This window comes from Pteropus medius, unplaced genomic scaffold (genome assembly GCF_902729225.1).
Source record: "Pteropus medius unplaced genomic scaffold, Ma_sr-lr_union100, whole genome shotgun sequence".
Classification (NCBI taxonomy): Eukaryota; Metazoa; Chordata; class Mammalia; order Chiroptera; family Pteropodidae; genus Pteropus; species Pteropus medius.
In genome coordinates this window covers 20,158,087-20,177,969 of record NW_024342471.1, presented here as the reverse complement: position 1 = coordinate 20,177,969, position 19,883 = coordinate 20,158,087, and the positions used below count along the sequence as shown (strand labels likewise).

Sequence of the window (19,883 nt, the reverse complement as noted above, 5' to 3'; positions counted from 1 at the left end):
AACATCCACATCCACATCTACATCTACTCTACTATTTGGGGCCCCAAAATCTGCATCCACTCATTTAATGGGGAGAGGCCAGGAGAGGGCGCCGGGGAGCAGGCTCCACATTAGTGGGCCGTGGCACAGGATCAGCTGGCTCCTTGGCTCCAAGCTCCTGAAACCCTGTTCCTGCACGTTTGCCACCTGCCTCCGCCTCAGAGCAGCTCTCACTGCACCCTTGGGCCTGCATTTGGCAAAAGTCTTGTGAGCGGGGCCATGTGAGCACGCGGATTGGGCCCGCCATAATAAAGGAGCTCCACGGAGGTTTGTAAATTGAATGCTGTCATGGACCTTTGGCTCATGGGAAATTGCCAGCGAGATCCCAGTTTTGGGAAAACAGTCTGACCTCAGACGGGCCAAACAGTCTGACCTCAGACGGGCCACTTCCTGTTGCATAGTGGTCTTTAAAATTCGTCGCTGACCCTTTCTAAGACCTCTCCTCCCGGAGTTTTGGAGATTCCAGCTTCTGCTCCTGACTTGGTCCTGAGAATTTTCTCCTCTTCAAAATGATTCTCTCCCAGTGATGAGCTGTTTTACTGAGCGTGGACTGGACTTCTCTTTCTGGTTTCCCTGGTTACATGGGAGGGGAGGGGGAATGTGGGGGGCCCAGGTGGTTTGTGATTAGGGTCTAGGGTATGGCCTCTCGCAGGCCGGAAGAGGGTAGAACTCGAAAACACCCCACGTGGCCCCTTTCCAACTGCAATAGCCGAGGCCGAGCGGGGTGGCCGCACTGCCCAGCTTCTCCCACGGGGACGTGTGGCACCGGGAATGGGGCTCGGGTCTGGGCACTTTCCTATTGTCTTTATTGTATTTCTTTCCTATTGTCTCAACGTGGGACACGAGCCATATGGTGTGCTGATGACTTCTGGGGGTTTTCTAGAACCTGAGCCTCCTGGCTCCGTGTTTGGCATGTGCTCTCTCACAGAAAAACCCTGAAAACTGGCACCAAACTGGGACCACTTAGAACAGTCTTGTTTTTGAGGCCAGGTGGGACGTTGAGGGAGAAGGCTCACACGCATTAGGGCCAAACCCAGAGGCAAGGCCCCCAGGTGGGCCTGGGGCCTTCATCCCGGCCACCGTACTGCCTGGGTTTAAGTCCTGCCTCTCCACTGACAAATTCTGTGTCCCTTGGTCAGTGGCCTGGCTCCTCAGTGCTTCCTTTTCTTGCCTCATAAAGTTACGGCGAAGGTAAAACACACTGCGTCTGAGCAGCGCTCGCTGGGCGCCTGGCATGGCGGGCACGTGGGAAGCTGCGTTTTTTTCCTTCCTAAACTTCCTCTCTGCCCAGAGTTCTTTTGTCTGATGGCTCTAAGGCCCCTCCCTGGTGGGAGCAAAGAGAACAAAGTGCTAAAGGGTAAATCAGCAGAGTACAAAGCACGTTCCATTTAGACTTGGAACACCCGGATTCTGGTTGGGACAGCTGCTAGCTGTGTGGCTTTGGGGCAAGTCACCTACTCTCTCTGAGCCCGCAGCAGTGATGTGCAGAATGATTCGTTAGGAGGTGTGGAAGAACTTGACGTGGTTTTAGAGTCAGGGTTAACCTTCGCGAGATTACGCACGGGGCTTCCAGCCACGCAGCGAGACCATCTGTGATGTCACAAGTCAGTGTTTCCTGTCGGACACGGAAGTGACCCCTCATCCCAGCAGGCTTCCCCTTCTTTGAGGTTATTTATTGCTTTAAGAAAAGTTCCCAGAAGGGGGATTATGAGGTCAGAGGCCTCGCTTCATGATATCTCCTGAAGTGTGTGGCCAGACGGTTTTCTGCTTTGTGATTAGGGTCTAAGGTATGAAAAGCATCACACCAGCTTTTGATGCCACCAGCAGTGGTCACTTGGTGTCCTGAAGCCCCTGAACTGGGTGTTTCCTGCGGTGCATGGGGGACAACCATGAGCCTCGAGGAAGTAAATGGGGCATACCAAGTTCAGCTCAATGTTCTTGGAAACTCAGCTGACGTAGGTGACGGGCCGGCCTCGGACACTGACAGAGAGGACCCCTTTCATGCCATGATTTCAGGTCTGGATGCTGACGGGGGACAAGCTGGAGACAGCTACGTGCACAGCGAAGAATGCACATCTGGTGACCAGAAACCAGGACATCCACGTGTTTCGGCTGGTAAAGCGTTTTCTGCTCTGGGGTCTCGTGGGGGTGATGCCGCCGTTTGCCCCGTAACCTCATAACCTCGAGTGAACCCCTAACGAGGGGAGGGAGAAGCACAGTGACCAGCTCGGGGGAAGCAGGGCTTCCGTCGTTCGTTTGGGTGGAATTAATGACCCAGGTGAAGCTAACGGGCTCCTTCCGGGGGTGGTTCAAGGACACCTCGTTACAGCCCGGGGTTAACGCTGCCCTTAACCTGGTGGGAGTCGTGGTCCCTTGAGAAGCTGACAAGAGGTAGGATGCGGGTAAGCTCCTACATGCGAAACTGTACCTATGAGTCCAGGATTCCCTTGAAGTCCTCGGTTAAGGAATAAATTCCAGATCACAGGTGTTGTCCTGTGTGCCCTCCTGAAGGAATACCTCTAGGAGCCTTTAGAAGGAGGTGTGTTGCATGGGCACATGAGAAATTTCCTGCCCTTGTGGCAAGAACTTGTGCCAACCAGTGCCGACAGAAGGAGCCACTCCGAGGCCGGAAGCCAGGGGCTGTGACTGGCCTCGCCGAGTTGGGAGGTGAGCACTGGGCACCCTATGGGGCAGGATGCACCTGTCCCATGTATCCGAAATCAGAGCCACTGTGCCAGACAACTACAGGGGCTCTAAATGTTTTGGGCGATCTGCCCCTCGCCCCTGCCTTTGGTCCATGGCACACAGAAGCTTCAAGAAATCCAGTAGTTTTGGGAACAGCACAAATGGCATTGTGCGGAGAGGCAGATACACTCGACCCTCGTGGATTCTGTATTTGCGCATTTGCCTGCTCACCCTCGGTGCTTTCAGAGTCACTTATGGACAGGTGCGCGTTCCAGCTGAGGTCAGACAAGGTGGCACCCTGCTGTCTCGTTCAACTCTCATGCTGTACACAAATGTCCTTTTCACGGTCTACTTAATGCCACTTTTTCCCTCACTTTCGTGCTCTTTGTTGGCAACTTCGCTGTGTAAAATGGCCCCCAGCACAGGGCTGAAGTTCAGGAAGGTGGCCATGTGCCCCACAGAGATACTATGTGTGTTAGATGAGCTTCGGTCAGGCATGCGTTCCAGCGCTGCTGGCCATGAGTTCCATCATAACAAGTCAACAACGTGTATTTTTAAAAGATGCCTTTAAACAGAAACGCATGTAAAACCAGGTTATCTATTGATCACTTGACAAAAACATTGTGGCCAGAGGCTGGCAGGAACCTAGCTAGCCCTGCGTGTCCCCGAGGAGCAGTGGTTTACTGTTCACTCATTCAGTGCTCACGGTGACTTTGTAGAATGTGACGATCGCAGATAATGAGAGTCGACTGTATGTTCTAGAATTCAGGGGTCGCAAGCTGTGGCCCACGTGCTGGCCACCTGTTTTTGTAAATAAAATTTTATTTAAACGCAGATACAGCCATCCGTTTACATACTGTCTGAGGCCACTCAGGCACTACCCCAGCAGAGTTGCGTGGCTGTGACAGACCGTCAGGTGTACGGAGCCTACAGTAGTTAACATCTGGGCCTTTACAGAAAAGCTGGCCATCCCTGCTGGCTGCCACTGCCAGCTCCAGGGCATCCTAGCCGTGCCACTTAGGCAGGCTGCTTCCGTTCCCTCACGAGTAAAGTGCGCTGTCACTGTTGGGCACCCTGCTGGGTCCTCGTGAGCAGTAAATGGGGACGATCTGTGAGGCACGCTGACCGCAGGGCCTGGCACAGAAGAAGGCGCAGTTGGTTTTAGCTCTTGCTTTTCTTATGTGGGTCACAGCCATCCTGGGGGAAATGCAAGGTGACGGTTGGTATGCGGGCTGTCCCAGTTCCCCCAGAATCATAACAGGGTTTGATTTGGCACGGGTGGCAGGGGAGGGGCAGGGTTCCTTGGCTGGCGTGGCCATTGTCTTCACACCGGCTCCAGGAAGCCACTGTTTGTTCTGTGGAGAGCAAGGCCTCCCACACCCCTGTTTTCTCTTCCAGGTGACCAACCGCGGCGAGGCCCACCTCGAGCTGAATGCCTTCCGCAGGAAGCATGACTGTGCCCTGGTCATCTCTGGGGACTCCCTGGAGGTGGGTGCAGGGACCTCGCCAGGCGGGTCCTCCCAGGAGCATGCCCCTTCCTGCGGGCGTGGGGGACGCGACCTTGGCCGACCCACCCGCCTCGCCGCCCCCAACAGGTTTGCCTCAAGTACTATGAGTACGAGTTCATGGAGCTGGCCTGCCAGTGCCCGGCCGTGGTCTGCTGCCGCTGCGCCCCCACCCAGAAGGCCCAGATCGTGCGCCTGCTCCAGGAACGCACAGGAAAGCTCACCTGTGCCGTCGGTAGGTGGCTGCCAGGCCCTGTCCCCGTGGCGGGCGGGATCAGTTTTCTGTAAGGATGATTGGACCCCGCCGCCATGTTCTTCGGATTCCCCAGGCTACTTTACTCGGGCCGCGGTGTCCTCCCCACACAGACTTGGCTCTCTTTTTGTTACAACTATTATTTTTACTGTTTCCCTTTGAGAAAGAGTAGATAAGGCTGCCCGGGGGCTCCTCTCCTTAGCTTGCAGTTCCTCTGCCAGTGACACGGGACGGGACGCAGCACTGAGAGGCGGGGTGAAGACCACACACCGAGGAGCTGGGTCTGGGTTTTGCTCTGCTGATTTTCGCTGGCCGGGTGCCCAGTGGCTTCCTTCCCCCGTCCGAGTCTGTGTCTGCTCATTGGCAGAAAGAAAGGAGTAGTCACAGTGTTTTCCTCCAGGGGTGCGTGCGAGGATTAAACGGGGTGGCATTTAAAAAGTGCTCATTGCCACAGTGCCCAGTAAACGTTCAAAGGTGCGATGTCCGTCAGTGCTGATAAGTGGTGACATGGCGCGGCTCAGAGGCGGGGCTGGGACCCTCAGCCAGTCACCTGGTCCCTGTGACTCAGCTCCTCTGTAAAATAGGAGCCCGATACCGCAGCGTGGCGTGGTTAAACGGAGCAGAGCAGAAAAAGCAGTTAGTAAGCATTCGTCGCAGGGAGAACACGTATGATCACGGAACGCCAGAATGAAATGTGGGGGTCCCGTTTCTCGCCTCTCCCCCATCTCCCGGCTTTTCTCTCTGGTCCGTGTGACCCTCAGGTGATGGAGGCAATGACGTCAGCATGATTCAGGAATCCGACTGCGGCGTGGGCGTCGAGGGCAAGGTGAGCACGTGAGGGGAGGCCACCTGTCGCCAAGCGCTTGGAGCGAAGGTGGTAGGTGCTGTGTCGCCGGGCTGGGGGCCACTCTGCTCCACTCACTGGGGTTTCTTTCTCCTCAAAGACACAGCTTTCGTGCTGCTAGATTAGAAGCGTGAAACAGAAGGAACTATGCATCCTAATTACCTAGTCTCATGACCTGGAAGTCAGAATCCATTCCGCTGTGTCTTACAGATGAATGTTGACCTCTTGGGAATTGTAGAAGAGGGTGGCACGGTTTGCCCCTCGCTAAAAGGCCTCGACAGCCACAGTTATTTCTAGTGTGTGTTAGAGCATAGTTTTTCTGTCTCTTCCCTTGTCAACTGCGTGCTTGCCTCCCGTGGTTTATTCTGCTCGTTCTAAATTTGTGCCCTCTGAAGCAGCAGTCCCCAACCTTTGTGGTATCAGGGACCGGTGCTCCTAGGAGAATCTAACGCCCGATGACCTGAGGTAGAGCTGAGGCGGTGATGCTGGTGTTGGGGAGCGGCTGCACATACAGATGAAGCCGTGCTCGCTGGCCCGCCGCTCACCTCCTGCTGTGTGGCCCTAACAGGCCACGGACTGGTACCCGTCCACGGCCTGGGGGTTGGGGACTCCGGCTCTAAATGAGTCTCGGCAAGAATAGTGGTCACTGACTTCGTTAGAACTGTGTGTAAAATAAGAGCACAGGGGCCCTGAGCGAGGCCGGGGGATGCTCCCTTGTCCATTTCCTTCCACGTCCCCGTGAGTTCGCCTACTCCGCGGGCCCCTTCCCTTTCCCACCCGTCCTGGTTTTCACATTCTCATCCAAGTTGACAGTTTTGTTAACAGATAACTGATCTTTGAATGAGATGTTCAGTCTGACGTCTATATGAGGCTCCTTTAACGGAGGTTTTTAAGATGCACACTTGAGTTTAATAGAATTCTTTACACATTTCTATGTAGAACTGAAACATTTTCCCTTAAAATCATATTCCTTTTTTTTTTGGAGTATAAAAGGAATAAGTAAAAGTCACTGTAAAAAATTAAAACAGTTTAGAAATGGATAAAATACATCCTTTCTTTTAAATAGCTGCATCAAACTAGTCACATTGATTATTCTTCCAGAATTTTTGCCTGTGCGTATATTATTGGTTACGGGTATGTATATATCATATATATACACACATATATATACACACACACATCTTACACATGCACATATACAATTTCATGTACAATTTTAAATTAAAGTCATTATACTATCCATTTTTAATTCAGCTTAAATCTGTGATATTTTGGATTTTTTTCCATGTCAGAACATGTAGATCTATCATTTTTTTACCTTCCCTCAAACTTTCTATTTTGAAAAGTGTCACTCCTTCAGCAAAGCTGAAATAGAACAATGCATTCCTGTCTACTCTTTGCTTTAATTTACCACTTGCTAACATTTGCCACATTCTCTGTCTCCGCCCCCACCCCCCAAATCAGTTGACAGTCAGTTGCAGATATGGTACCCCTAAATACTTTGGCGTGGACCTCTTAAGAACAAGGGCCATTTTTCTTCGCAAGAAACGTTATTTCTCTCTCCAAACGTAATGTCGATATAATAATAATACATAATTTTCATAGTCTAATTTCCTCAGTTGTCCTCAAAATGCTTTTTTAAGAAAAAAAAAATCATAGCAACCAGTGAAGGATCACATATTGCATTTATTATCATGTCTTCATGTCTCTTTAATCTTCTTTAGAACACTTTTCTCCGTCTTTTCTTTTTGGGGGGGGGCAGTGTTTATAACACCATCGATGTTTTTGAAGCGTTCAGGACAGATGTAGACTGTCCCATGATGTCTCTGTGTCAGAGGGATTTACTGCAGGTTCTGTGTTTTTGGTGTGAGTAGCACCGAAGGGGAGTTTGTGTCTTCCTGTTGTGTCACGTCGGGGGCCCTGATGTCCGTCTGCCCTGCGCATGGCATCTGTCGTGTACCTTTATATGACTTTACAATTACAAAATTCTATTATATGGTTGCACTATAAATTATTTCCACTTCTGTAAATGTGCAAAGCTGTGTGTTCAGGAAGGTCCCATTTACTACCCTTCACAGCATCTGATTTCCCCCGCTCTACATTTAACTAACTCTTAAGGAGACCGGGTGCTGTAAAACATCCATCTTTGAATGACTCTTTGCTTCTGATGCACATTATGGAGCGGGCCTTAGCCTCAGGCTTAATACTAGATCCATTTGACCTCCAAATTATGACTGTGATTCGGAATGTTTTTTATTTAAATAAATTCCTCTTTTTAAAATCAAATTTAGACTGGGACCACCAACTGTGTATAGCTTGAAACCAAAGAGTCTCTTTATTGAAGTTCTTCAAAGATCTCCTTACAGTGTCTTGCTTTTTCAATTAAAAAAAAAAAGTGTTTTCCTTGACCTCTCGTGCTTCTGACGGTGCCCGATTTCATTGGATTTTAGGAAGGAAAACAGGCTGCCTTGGCCTCGGACTTCTCCATCACTCAGTTCAAGCATCTTGGCCGGCTGCTCATGGTACACGGTCGCAACAGCTACAAGCGCTCGGCCGCCCTCAGCCAGTTCGTGATTCACAGGAGCCTCTGTATCAGCACCATGCAGGTGGGTGTGCAGCTGGCATCTCTACACAGGTGCGCGCGGCCACACTGCAGCTGATGGACCGCAGATTGCATGAGGTCTTTCCTCTCCTAGCAGGTGAAGACCATGTCTGCCGTGTGGAGTGCACGTGGACATCGGCAGTGCTGCCTTTCAGTGCTTGGCACGAAATGGGTGTCACGTAAATGACCAGAGTTGTTATCATTGGGAGCGAGTTTTTGTAATTGGCTCGCTAGAGACAAAAAAAAACACAGCGTAAAATGCCGAGTGGGTACCGAGTTTTCCACATGCAGAAATAAGGGCCAACAGAGGGTAACCACAAACGAAGGCTCACTTGCTCTTTCTGAGTGATTTCTAGATGCTGGGTGTCTGGCTAAGTTCACAATACAGTGTCTGGTGCAATCCTCACAGTAGCCTGTGCCCATTTTGCCGGTAGGGAGTCCCAGGCTCAGGGTAAGGAAATAGTTCAGTGTCCCTCAGGGGTTTAGTCTGTTCAGGCAGGGGGACTCCTCCCTGTGCCCTTCATCAAGGTCTCGTCCTTGGGTATCTGTGATGCAGAGCGGGCTGCAGCAGTTAACTGTGTACTAGGAAGAAGGCTGAAAGGAAGGAAAGAAAACATTTTAGGTGTTGAAAAACTGTCCACTGATTTTCCTCCGTCAGCATTTAGGTGGGGACACCCCCAGAGGCGAGAATATAGGTCCTTGAATGATACCGATTTGTTCAACGTCATTTCATTATGACGTGTGTTGGTGAGATGCCGTGGGAACTTAACTCCTTTTTAAGCCAATTAGCCTATGGCAAAAATTGGTGTCGGTGTACGTCCTGTTGCTTAAAGTCGCAGAACCTGTCGACAGTGTTGAGTGAGGACTTGCTGTATCCGTGAGACCTTGAGCATGTCGTCTGCTACCCCGGGTCTCAGTCTTTGCACCTGTGAAACGGGGATGACGAGACCTCCCTCGCCTCTCGAACATGGCTGCTTTGAAAAACAGAGTTTTATAAGGGATCAGGTGCTGAAGGCATCCTGACCGTGATGAACAAAAACAAAACAGGATGATATGTAAAATAAGGTGACCTTTTAATTTGCGGGGGAAGTGATTAATCATACGTGAAAGGCAGAAGGCGTGCTAGGCTGCCTTTGAGAATGCATCGGGCAATGCGGCTCTGTGCTCATGAGAATTCTTCCTCCACTGGCCTCATCCATGCCCTTTGGGGGTGACTGTATGTTTTTAATATCTACTGCATTTATGAGTGTAGGAGCCTTAAAGTGATTTTCATCAACATGATGTAAATCTAAACAGCTGGTATGGTTCACTATAATTTATGTTAGCTCATCAAACGAACTGGATAGTCCTACGGTTTTAATCACTGGGCAATTAATCAGCTCATCCCTGGGCCGATACATAAGAGCTGGCCTAGATGAGCTGACTTCTGTAATGCCATGAACATCGATTCAGAAAAAAAATATCCCACGAGGAGAAATTGTTCTTTGTCCTGCAGGAAAAATGCCCGTGACCCCTGTCCACTGTGCTGAAAATGGCTGGCTGAGCACAAGTCCCCGTTAGCATTGCACCTTGGCATCTGTCTTCGATACATATGGACATAGCGTTTTTATTTTCCCCAACGTCCTCTTTCCAAGATGAAGGCTTTTAACGGTCAGCCCTACCCTTTTAGACAAAGAGGCTCTTGATGTCGATTTGCAAAACTAGACACCAGGCTTTCGACATTGTACACCCATTCTTTCTCTGCAGCGGTCCAGTCTGGATGAAAGGTCATTTGAAAAGTGGCTGTTAACTTTCAATTCTGAAATCACGACCAGGGTGCAGCCACAGCTGCTCATGACCGTGGCCTGGTGCCAAGTGAACACCCATAACAGGTGATGAGAGGGAGACATTTCTGGTTAGACACCCTTTCTAATCACTGGTCTGCTCAGCCTTCCTCCCTGTGTTCCGTTTTTAAAAAGCCTCCAGATGGCAGTTGTCTCTGGTCTCCCTTTGGCTTTATACTAATAGAAATTAGTCTGGAGACCACTTTCCTTCTGTAGATGTCCAGAGAAGAAAGCAACAGAGCACAGGCCGGATTTGATCGCCCAGCCTATTTTTCACTGCCAATAGCTAATAGATTCCCAATCAGGCAGTAAAGATTTGTAAAGACTTGTAACTACCTTTATTGCTTTTGTCTAATTGCAATTTGTAAAAATTGGAAAAATACTGAAACGTGTAGCATAAAAAGTAAAGCCATCTCTGCAACCCCACCGTCCAGGGGAACTGGTATATAGCCTCACGACGCAGGATAGTTTTCCATGTTGGTTTCCCTACGTATGCCAACTTATCAGTTGCACACCCGGAAAGGCAGTAATTCTGACCTCCTAGGAGCGTGGGCTCTGGAGACAGGTGGACTAGAGTCCCAAAGTGCCATTTACATGCTCAGTTTCCCCTTCTGTAGAATGCACATGACATGAGGACTCAGTCTCGTGAGTGGCTCTGGAGATTCACTGAGCTCATATGCAAAGTGTGGCTGAGTCTAGCTCGTGGAACTTGATTAAATGTTCACAGAGGGTCTGAGAGTGGACTCTGGAGCTCAACTCCTCGAGTGTGACCCCCGGCTCTGTCACTTATGAGCTGTGTGATCTCGGGCAAGTCACCTAGCCTCTCTGTGCCTTTCGGTTCTCATCTATCCAATGGGGACGATGACAGTACCTCCTTCCTAGGGTTGTGTGAGGCTGAGCGCACTTGTGACAGTGCGGGTGTAGAGGAAGTGCTCCGTATGTGTTGGGTGCCGTTCGTATGGACATAAACGTAGGGCTTTTGTCCCGATTTTGGGTAACACCTTCTTCCTCCTCGGCACAGGCTGTCTTCTCCTCCGTGTTTTACTTCGCCTCCGTTCCTCTCTACCAAGGATTCCTCATCATCGGGTAAGGAAATCCAGGCAAGGCATTACTTTTTTTTTTATGAAACGTCCCTAAAATGCCGCAGAAAAGAGAAGAAACCTTGTGTAAAGACCCATCAGTCCCTACGTCGCCAGTCGAGGCAGATCCAGCCATGCAGTTTAGAACCTTTTGAATAAATGTTTTTGAACCGCCGAGCCTGTAACCAGGTTGAGGAAGCGGAGGCCAGCAGGCTCGCGGTCCACAGCACTTGGCCATTTGTACCTGGTGTGGGAGAAACGCCCACGAGAGTCAGAGACTATTGGCTAATTGACAACCAAAGCAGGATCAAAGGTTCATGGACTCAGCCATCCCCTTGGGTCTTAGAAAAAGAGAAAGGGGGTCTGAAAAGTAGCCTCCTTGGGTGGCTGACCACAGTAGAACGTCCTGCTGTCAGGTCTCTGGGGTGGGCCGGAGCCTTGTTCTCTCACTGAATCCCCCTGAGAGCTTGACCGCCATGTGCCACTGACACGTTAGGGTGTCACTTGGACATCTGCTGCCATCCAGCCCACCCCCACTCCTCACCTGGAATGTATGGTGCTCCCTTTGACCTTGTCCGAGAATGCACTCAGTCTCTGAATCACCCAGGTAGGCGGGGCTTGGTTACCACCTGCCCTAGGTAGAGATGCATTTCGAGTGCGCTCCTGGTTATGAAGAGGCCCGGAACGTTCAACTGGCCACCCGGGGGACAGTCTTACAAAGCACACCCTCCATCTTCTTATGTTTCATCCATTCAACCTGAGAGGAGGCGCTGGAATTCTGCCTGTTTCTAATTAGAAAAACGGACAGTCCTTTGTCAGGTTCTGGAACAGTGAACAAAACATGGCCGAACATAGTCGGGGTCCCCTGAGCCGTGTGCCACCTGGCCTTCCATTTCCTGGTCCCCGTTCCCTCTCGGTTCTCATCTCCTCTCTCTCCTCCTCCCACTCAGCTCCAGCCACACTGGCCGCCTTGCTTTCTTCCAACAGGACAGACACATTCCCGCCTCTGGGGCTGTGCTGCGCTCACTGTTCTCTGCCTAACGCTCTTCCCTCCATATTGGCATATGGCTGCCCCCTCGCTTCCTGGGTGTTGACAAACGTCACGTCCCTTGGCCACCTCTCTAAAATTGCACCCTCCCCCCACCCCCCGTGTCTTATTCCCTCTTCCTCACTGTACTTGCCTCCTTAGCTCTTACCTCCAGCCAGTTTGCTGGATTTGTTTATTGACTCACTCATTCTGAGGGCAGATGGTTTTGTCCGGTTTCCATCTTGAATCTCTAGTGCTTAGAACCAGCCCTGTCACAAAATGGACACTCCATACATCATTGTCGAGTGAATGCATGGAAACTGGGCTCCAGAGGTGGGGCGGGGGGGCGGGGAGCACGTTGCTCACACTCCACTGGCTGTGTCTTACCTGTGGCGATTTTCCCTCCCAGGTACTCGACCATCTACACCATGTTTCCCGTATTCTCTCTGGTCCTGGACAAAGACGTCAAGTCGGAAGTTGCCATGCTGTATCCTGAGCTCTACAAGGATCTTCTCAAGGTTCGTCGGGCTCCTAACCCCTTCCCTCTTCTCCCTCCCTCCCTCCTTCCTCCCCCTCCCTCCCTCCTTCCTTCTCTTCCTCCATCCATGCTTTTATATTTCATATATCTGATTTGAGCACATTTGAACTTCCGGTAGCTTTGGGGAGGAAGGCATGGGAGTTTTACTTTGTTCCTTAAAAAAGGAACATATGTACATGTAAAGAATATGAAATAATACAGTAATATATCAACGGAAAACAAACCAACCAACAACTTTTTAAAAAGCCCCCGACAGTTCTGTTTTGCAGCTGCCGTTCGTGTCTACCCCTAGAAATGTTCTTGTGCACACTTCTAAAAATCGTGGGGGTGTGGATATAATTTCATTTATTTGCCTTTAAGGGATTTTTACGAAAGGGTGGGCTTATTCTCATCTGATAGCAAGTCTCTTAAAAAAAAACGTAACTTTTTAATGTTTTCGGATATGTGTAAGCCACGTCTTTTGATGAAAACAGGCAGGTGGCCGTATCTCATTCACGGGAGAGCGGGAGGAAGGGGGCTGGCACATCGGACAAGCCATTCACGATGACCTGTCCCCTCTCTCTCTCGTTTAGGGACGACCGTTATCCTACAAGACATTCTTGATATGGGTTTTGATTAGCATCTATCAAGGTAAGGAAGGGCAAAGCCACCTTTTGTCTTGTGCTCTGGCCTTGACCCCAAGGTCAGCTTTACTGTCTGTCGCCTGTAGAACACGAAGAAGCTGGGATCCTAAAATAGCAGTAAGGAGCGTGACAGTGTCCCCCCGGGGGAAAACCCCGCTCAACATGTCCCCAGGACGCGAACGCTCAGCCCAGCGCAAGTCCCACGTGTGAGGTGGTGCTGTCAGCTTAATGAGATGAAGTCAGAGAAAAATATAACCAATACGAATCAAAACCTGCTGAGGTGTTCTAGCCATCGTAGCAAAAAGTAATTATTTTCTGGAACGTTCTGATACTTTTTCTGAGGTCAAGTTGCAATTTTCGGAAAGCATTTATTTCCGTGGTTCCTCAGACTTAGAGCCTTTGTAAGATAACTCGGAGTAGGAGAAGAAAATACCAGAGCCTCTATGTGTATTTATTTTTTCCTCACTTTTTTGAGAGTTTCTGCCTTTATGCATGTTTCTTCATGTATATAACATATTTATACGGTGGTCTTAATATCTCTCTCTACATCTGCACATATGGAATTTACAGATATATACTGTGCGTTGGGTTCATAATTTTTTTTACTAACGGGTGCACAATTAAAGCATATAGTGACCGCTGAATTTGTTGGCAGGAGGTTAAATTGTCATTAAAAGAAATCGAGGAGGATGTTTTTAAGGAGTCGGTCAAAGTATAATCCTGCATAAAAGTTCATGATCCTAAGCAGCGATGCTCCATTTTCCGTCTTCAGCCCTGTTACAGTGGGGGGTTTCGGACCTCCCCGCCCCGCCACTATGAGTCTTGCGTTGCAAGTATTTTTGATCCACGTGAGACACCATCCACTCAGTCCCTGCCATGCGCGATGAAAACTTTTCCGTACCCGCTTGCGCTTCCCTTTCTCTTTCCGATAGAGGTACAGAGTTCTCTGCGTGTCTTGGTTGCCTCTGTTATGTCGTAAGAAACACGTAACGCACAGTTTACCGTCTGAACTCTTTTGAAGTAGTGTTCAGTGCGTCGACGTTGTCGTGAAACAGAGCTCCAGAAGTTTTTCATCTGAAAAAAACTGAAACTCAGCGTCCAAGCCCCCTCTTCCCCTCCCCGGCCACCCCTGGGAACCACCAGGCTGTTCACCACCTCTATGACTCTGACTCCTTTAAGTGGACTCATATATATCTGCCTTTTTATGACTACCTCTCTCTTATCATTTTTGATAACATATTTAAATTTCTATCCCTCATTCCGTCCTCTTCAGAGAGTTACTCTGTCCCTCCTCCTCCCTCACTCTCCCCCCATCCCTGCAATTATAGATTCTTCATTATATAAAGTCAAAAGGGGAAATAGGAGAACTTGACCATGATGCCTCTTTAAACCTCCGTAGAGCACCATTCATTTCACAAGTAGCACCTTTTATGTCTAAAGGGAAGAAACAAAGGTGAATGTGACAGAGGAGGGGGCCTTCGGAGGGGAGCGGGTGGGAGGGTCAGCTCCCAGCAGAGGGGGCTGCGTGGGGGACACCGGCCTCTCCCCACCTGGACTTTCTCCGCGTGTCCAGGGAGCACCATCATGTACGGGGCGCTGCTGCTGTTCGAGTCCGAATTCGTGCACATCGTGGCCATTTCCTTCACGTCGCTGATCCTCACCGAGCTGCTCATGGTGGCCCTGACAATCCAGACCTGGCACTGGCTTATGACGGTGGCCGAGCTGCTCAGCCTGGCTTGCTACATCGCCTCCCTGGTGTTCCTACACGAATTCATTGGTAAGACACCGCCTCCCCACCCCCGCATTTAAAGCTTGTCCATCAGGTCTCACCAACTCGGGAAGGAAGGCAGCCTCCCCAGCCCTCGGATGCTGAGCTCTTTGCCCATCAGGTCTTTGCACGCTACTTCCCCCATATTCTTACTGGGGTGCCCTTGGGACAAGTGGCAATTGTCAATCAACCTTCCGGAACTGAGGCTGTTGGACATGATCTCAGTATAGAGTTTTCTTTGAGAACCACGCCACACTGTTTTGGAAGGAGATTCTGTTTAATTCAGGGAGGAGCTGGTGGGTTTCTCCAGGGAGCTGGCCACTGTGCTGTGCTCTTTGGCGCTGTGCAGATGTCAGGCACGTAGGTCATGTTCATGAATGAAAGATAGGCCGACGGGACTTGGCATTATCGTTTGGCTGAGACACTGCCTCACCACAAAAGTGTCTCTGATCACGTCTTTTATGTGTCAGCAAACACTCCTTAAAAAGGTTTGGTAAATATAAAGGAGCACCCTCGTGAAAAGCAGTCTTAGAACAGTTTCACACTTGTCCCCAAGTCTCTCTGAATGGGTTTTGTGAGCACCTACCGGGTGCTCAATGGCTTGAAGCCGGGGGGTTCCAGAGGCCTAGAAGACGCAGGTTCTGCCCTCAGGGTCCTGTGGTTGGTCACCTTAGATGTGGACCCGCCAGTGGACTGGGCGAACAGCACATGGTGGGCCGCAGGCCTGGCACTTAGTAGGTGCTTAATCAATGCCAGCCGTGTTTTCCCCACCCTACGCCCAGGCAGTGGGGGAAATTGTTTACTGTGGCCTCCGCTCCCTGTTGAAAGCCACAAGCTGTCACGTCTCTCTCACGAAGACCTTGCAACGGCAGGGTTTACTGTCCTACAGCAGGAGAGGCCTATCCACAGGTCACAGCCCCCGAGGTCACTCTGTTTCTGACCAGGGGGGCTCAGCCTGCCTCACGCCACCCTCACGTCTGTCTGCGGCTTTCTGTGACCATCGTTCAGACGAAGGGAAAAAAGTTGGGGAGCAGAAGTGTGCGTTTGAGGATTACTTTCTGTTTTCCAGCGGCCGTGTTCGGGAAGAAAAACTCTTGTCAGATTCCAAATCAAAAACACCTGTAAGAATCGGGTTTTGTTTGGGTCCATAGTTTTCTTTTCTTAGTTGTTGAAAAGAGCCTTTCACTGACTATCAGGGATTTACAGAAGCAGGTCCGAGAGAGGAAGTCAGGCTACCAGCCTTTATAAGCCGGTAGCTGGTGACACGTCCGTCCCCTTAAAGACTGGGTGGAGGAGGCCATGCGTTTGTAATTGGGTGATAGCTGTGACGGCCGCTTGTGGACTGCACGCGCCTTCTGGAACCTTCCGCCAGCTCACCACTGTCTGCCCGTTTGCTTACAGATGTGTACTTCATCGCCACATTGTCGTTCCTGTGGAAAGTCTCTGTTATCACCCTGGTCAGCTGTCTCCCCCTCTACATCCTCAAGTATCTGCGAAGACGGTTCTCTCCCCCCAGCTACTCGAAGCTCACGTCGTAGGCTGCGCACTCGGTTGAGGGGCGGGGGGACTCCGGCCTCTGCTTTCCTGAGGACAGAGCTCAAGTTCCGTTCATCTTAACCGCCACCTGTGGACCTTGCCGTAATCGCTCACACGTGCAGTTTGGACGCGAAGAGGCTCTGCATGGCGTCCTGACACTGGATAAACAGGAGCGGGGGTTCCCAGGAGGTGCCCACGTGGCCCTATTCGGACCCCTGGTGACTCATATCTGAGTGAATGTGACTACGTTCAAACTGGTGTCTCAGCCGAGAGATGTATATGTGGGTCACTGCGCAAGCTTCCTTATGACTTGAATTTTGTGATCATGTGATAAAAGTTTCCGTCTCGTCGAAGATGGTAGAGGATCTTTTGTTTTTGTTCTTGTGTTTTAAACAGTCCTGACGTGTGTGTGCTCTTTACGTCCTTCCTCACTCTTCAAAACTGGTTTCGGAGAACTGTGAAGCTCTTGGTGTAGGTTTGGGGCGGGGGAAAGACAGTGACCTTTGGTAAAAAGTATCCAGGCGCTAGCGTCCGTTTTGGAAATGCTGAGTGTCGTCTCCATGGCAGCCCTGCTTGTTTAGACGTTCAGCAGCGCTGGCTTCCTAGGATTAGCAAAAAGCAAATGAGAGGCGAGGCAGGGAGAGCCCCATAAACCCTGTGTTATCCTGCATCTCATTCAGCATCCGTAGCCCTGGAGTTAACGTCACCTGCCACCTCGTAAAAGAATTTCAAAGGTGTCATCCTGCTTCGTTCGGACCTGGTAACAATTACAAAGCCCGCGGCTATCCGGGGATACCCTCAGCCATTTTCAGCAGAGTTGTCGTAGCAGGAAATGTGCCACCGAACAGCCCCTAAATGTGTCGACGGGGTCATAAGAGACTCAACGAATTCTTTCGACGAGGTAGCACAAGTGGCTCAGAGCCTGGGTCCGAAGCGGAGAGGTCAGGGATGGGGATGGTTCACTTCCACAGAAGTCCGTTTCCTGCTAGGAACTATTGAGGACACGAGGACAGAGGCAGGGGCATCTCTTATCACGTTGCCGCTTGTGGTGATAGTGTCAAGTAAGGAGCCCTCGTGGGAGGAGGCCCAGGCTGTAGCTCTGGGGTCCGGGCTCTGTCCCTCGGCCTCCAGATTGCAAGGGGGGCTTGCGGAAGGGCAGCCAGTCCCAGAGGTCCCTCCCCCACCGGGATGGTGGGCATGCACGCGTGTTTCTTATAAAGCTGTGGCTTCTCGTTTCAGAGGAAGAGGGGCGTCTGCAAGTACTAGACGTGGCAGGGCAAGGTGTTCTTGGGTTTTCCAGTCACTCCTTGTAGCCACACATGCATGTCATAAGGGTTCAGTCGGTTGATCTTCAAGAGCTGACTGCGTCTGATATCTTAGATTTGTGATTAATCCTTTATGGGTACGGACCCTTCGACCCATCAGCATGACGCTTCCTGTGTGCGCTTCAGAGGCGTGAGCTCCGGCCTGGATGCTGACGTGCACTCCTGAGGGGGATCCTGCTCTTGGAGAATTGGGGACACGAGGAGCCGACAGTTCCTTGCCTTCGGAGCACCCTCGATGCGCTCGTGCATTTATGTTGCCCTTTTTAAAAACTTTATAAAATGGCAGTCGGAGGCCCTGGTAAACCGCTTATCAACATCATTTCTGTTGTGTCTCAAGATTCTGCAGTTATGTAGTTTTTCTCCTTTTCCGTTCCCGCCCTTTCTGCCCTCTAGAGAAGACCTGCAGAGAATGTATATTGCAGTGAAGGAATGGTTATTTAGGAATAGCGCCTTCGTCCAGAACTTTCAAGGAGGTCTAGCAAGTCCGACTTCACTGCGTGGTTTTATGCCATTTCGAAGGCGGAGTTGGAGGATGTTGGCGTAGGACATTTGCACTCCAGTCTGTCAGCTTAGAAGTCAGACTGTGAAACCGAACATCTTAAGTAGTTCCACTCTTGAGTTTGCAAACCCTGAACCTGGCCTCGTTCGCAGACAGGTGATGGCTCCTGCAGGTAGGTCCCATGGATCCCTTGTTAGGAAATTTTAAATGTTTCCAGCAGATACAGGGAATGCAGGTGGTCTCTTTGGTCTTGTCCTTCATTCCCAACTTCGATCGAGATGCTCGAGTTGACTTTTAAAGTCACCACCTAAGATACTATTTGACATCTCAAAGGGAGGAAGCTTCTAAGAGGGGCTGAGGAAGACATCCCCGCAAGGTGAAGGATGCTCGTCAGTGCCACCAAAAGAATCCTTGTGTTTTGTCTCATTCATGCTTTGGTGGAGGCAGTCAAGGGCAAGGGGACCGAAGCCCAAGTGGAGATCACCAAGTTGTGAGCTGCCCTGTCAATGACAGCCTGCTCACCCCACCCTCTGGGGTCCTCGGGTGTCCAGGGATGCACAGTCATGCTCCCCAAACTCCGGGGACCCAGGTGGCAGCAGCTGCAGTCAGTCGAGAGTGCACGATCCTTACCCACACCCATTGCATTGCAATCCCAACAGCCAGTGCACACGTGGGCACTTCAGGGGTTATCTTTGTCGTGGGGGAAGGCCAAGAAATAAACAAAACACCTGAGCTATTTCACAGGACACTCTCTTGCATTCGTCAACCTTAAGCATAAGGATTCTATTGACTTTTTTCTTGGCTCATCAATCTGGAAAGAACTTACGAAGCACCACTGAACTCAATGAGACCTAAGTCTCCGGCAGCCAATTTCATTTGCGGCCAGAGGCCCCCTTGGCCACAATCAGCTTTGAAACACTTCCTTCATGTAAAAATTACGAGTCCCCCCTCCTTCTGACAACACTAGTCATTTCTGTCAGAGTAAGCACTTTTATTATTTTATGATTATTTTTGTTACATCTTTTAGGAACGGGTGTGTGTATATGGGAGTGCTGGGGTATTGAGGAGAACGGGATCTGTTTGATTTCTCCCCCCACACCCCCGCCCTCTTCCTCCCTTTCTCTAAGAAAATGGCCAAACTTCTCCATTTTGAGTGATTTCTTATATCTGAGAGTTTTGATTTTAATTTTGAGGTCCTGCATGTGCACGTGTGTGTTGCCTGTGGTGCTAAGCGAGGCTGATGGCTGTGAAGGGCTTCCCCAGAGCATCTTGACAACAGAGCAGTCACCTGTTTACAGTCACTTGGAGCTGGGAGGCCAAGGGCTGGGATTTCTCCCGCGTTTAGCATGATCATATCCAGATCTCAGACTACCTTTCCTTAAATGAAATGCTTTTTTATAGCAGTAATCTTTACCAATATCCGCTTACCCTTTCTTCGCTATGTCCTCTGCTGAAAATTTAGGTTCTTCTGACAACTTCTGAATGTAGTTTGAGTTCTGTGCTCATTGGAAATTGAGGTGATAATGCCTATTTTTCTTCCACCAGACTTGTTTTTACACTTTGTTTTGTTTTTACGTGGGTGGGGATGGCAACGCCCTCGCGCCTTTATGAGGCAGTATTTTCAACCTTTGCCAAAATTGCAAATGGGACCTGTGCGTTCTTTCACTCCATCCTGTTTAAGGCAAACAGTTATCAGCTATTTTTATTTTTAATCTTTTTTGTGTGTTTGAAGCGTGT

The 19,883-nt window shown here is 50.2% G+C and overlaps 1 protein-coding gene across 1 annotated transcript in view; it reads left to right on the top strand.

Annotated features, from left to right (window-relative positions):
* Positions 1 to 16,687, top strand: part of ATP9A (ATPase phospholipid transporting 9A) — a 108,916-nt gene extending 92,229 nt beyond the window's left edge. The window contains exons 17-26 of the mRNA XM_039863730.1: positions 2,056 to 2,154; positions 4,123 to 4,212; positions 4,320 to 4,464; positions 5,244 to 5,308; positions 7,777 to 7,932; positions 10,773 to 10,837; positions 12,267 to 12,375; positions 12,968 to 13,025; positions 14,592 to 14,795; positions 16,188 to 16,687. Of these exons, the coding sequence (XP_039719664.1) occupies positions 2,056 to 2,154; positions 4,123 to 4,212; positions 4,320 to 4,464; positions 5,244 to 5,308; positions 7,777 to 7,932; positions 10,773 to 10,837; positions 12,267 to 12,375; positions 12,968 to 13,025; positions 14,592 to 14,795; positions 16,188 to 16,324 (1,128 nt within the window). The 3' untranslated portion in view covers positions 16,325 to 16,687. The remainder of the gene's footprint in view (positions 1 to 2,055; positions 2,155 to 4,122; positions 4,213 to 4,319; positions 4,465 to 5,243; positions 5,309 to 7,776; positions 7,933 to 10,772; positions 10,838 to 12,266; positions 12,376 to 12,967; positions 13,026 to 14,591; positions 14,796 to 16,187) is intronic.
* Positions 16,688 to 19,883: the final 3,196 nt, after the last annotated feature.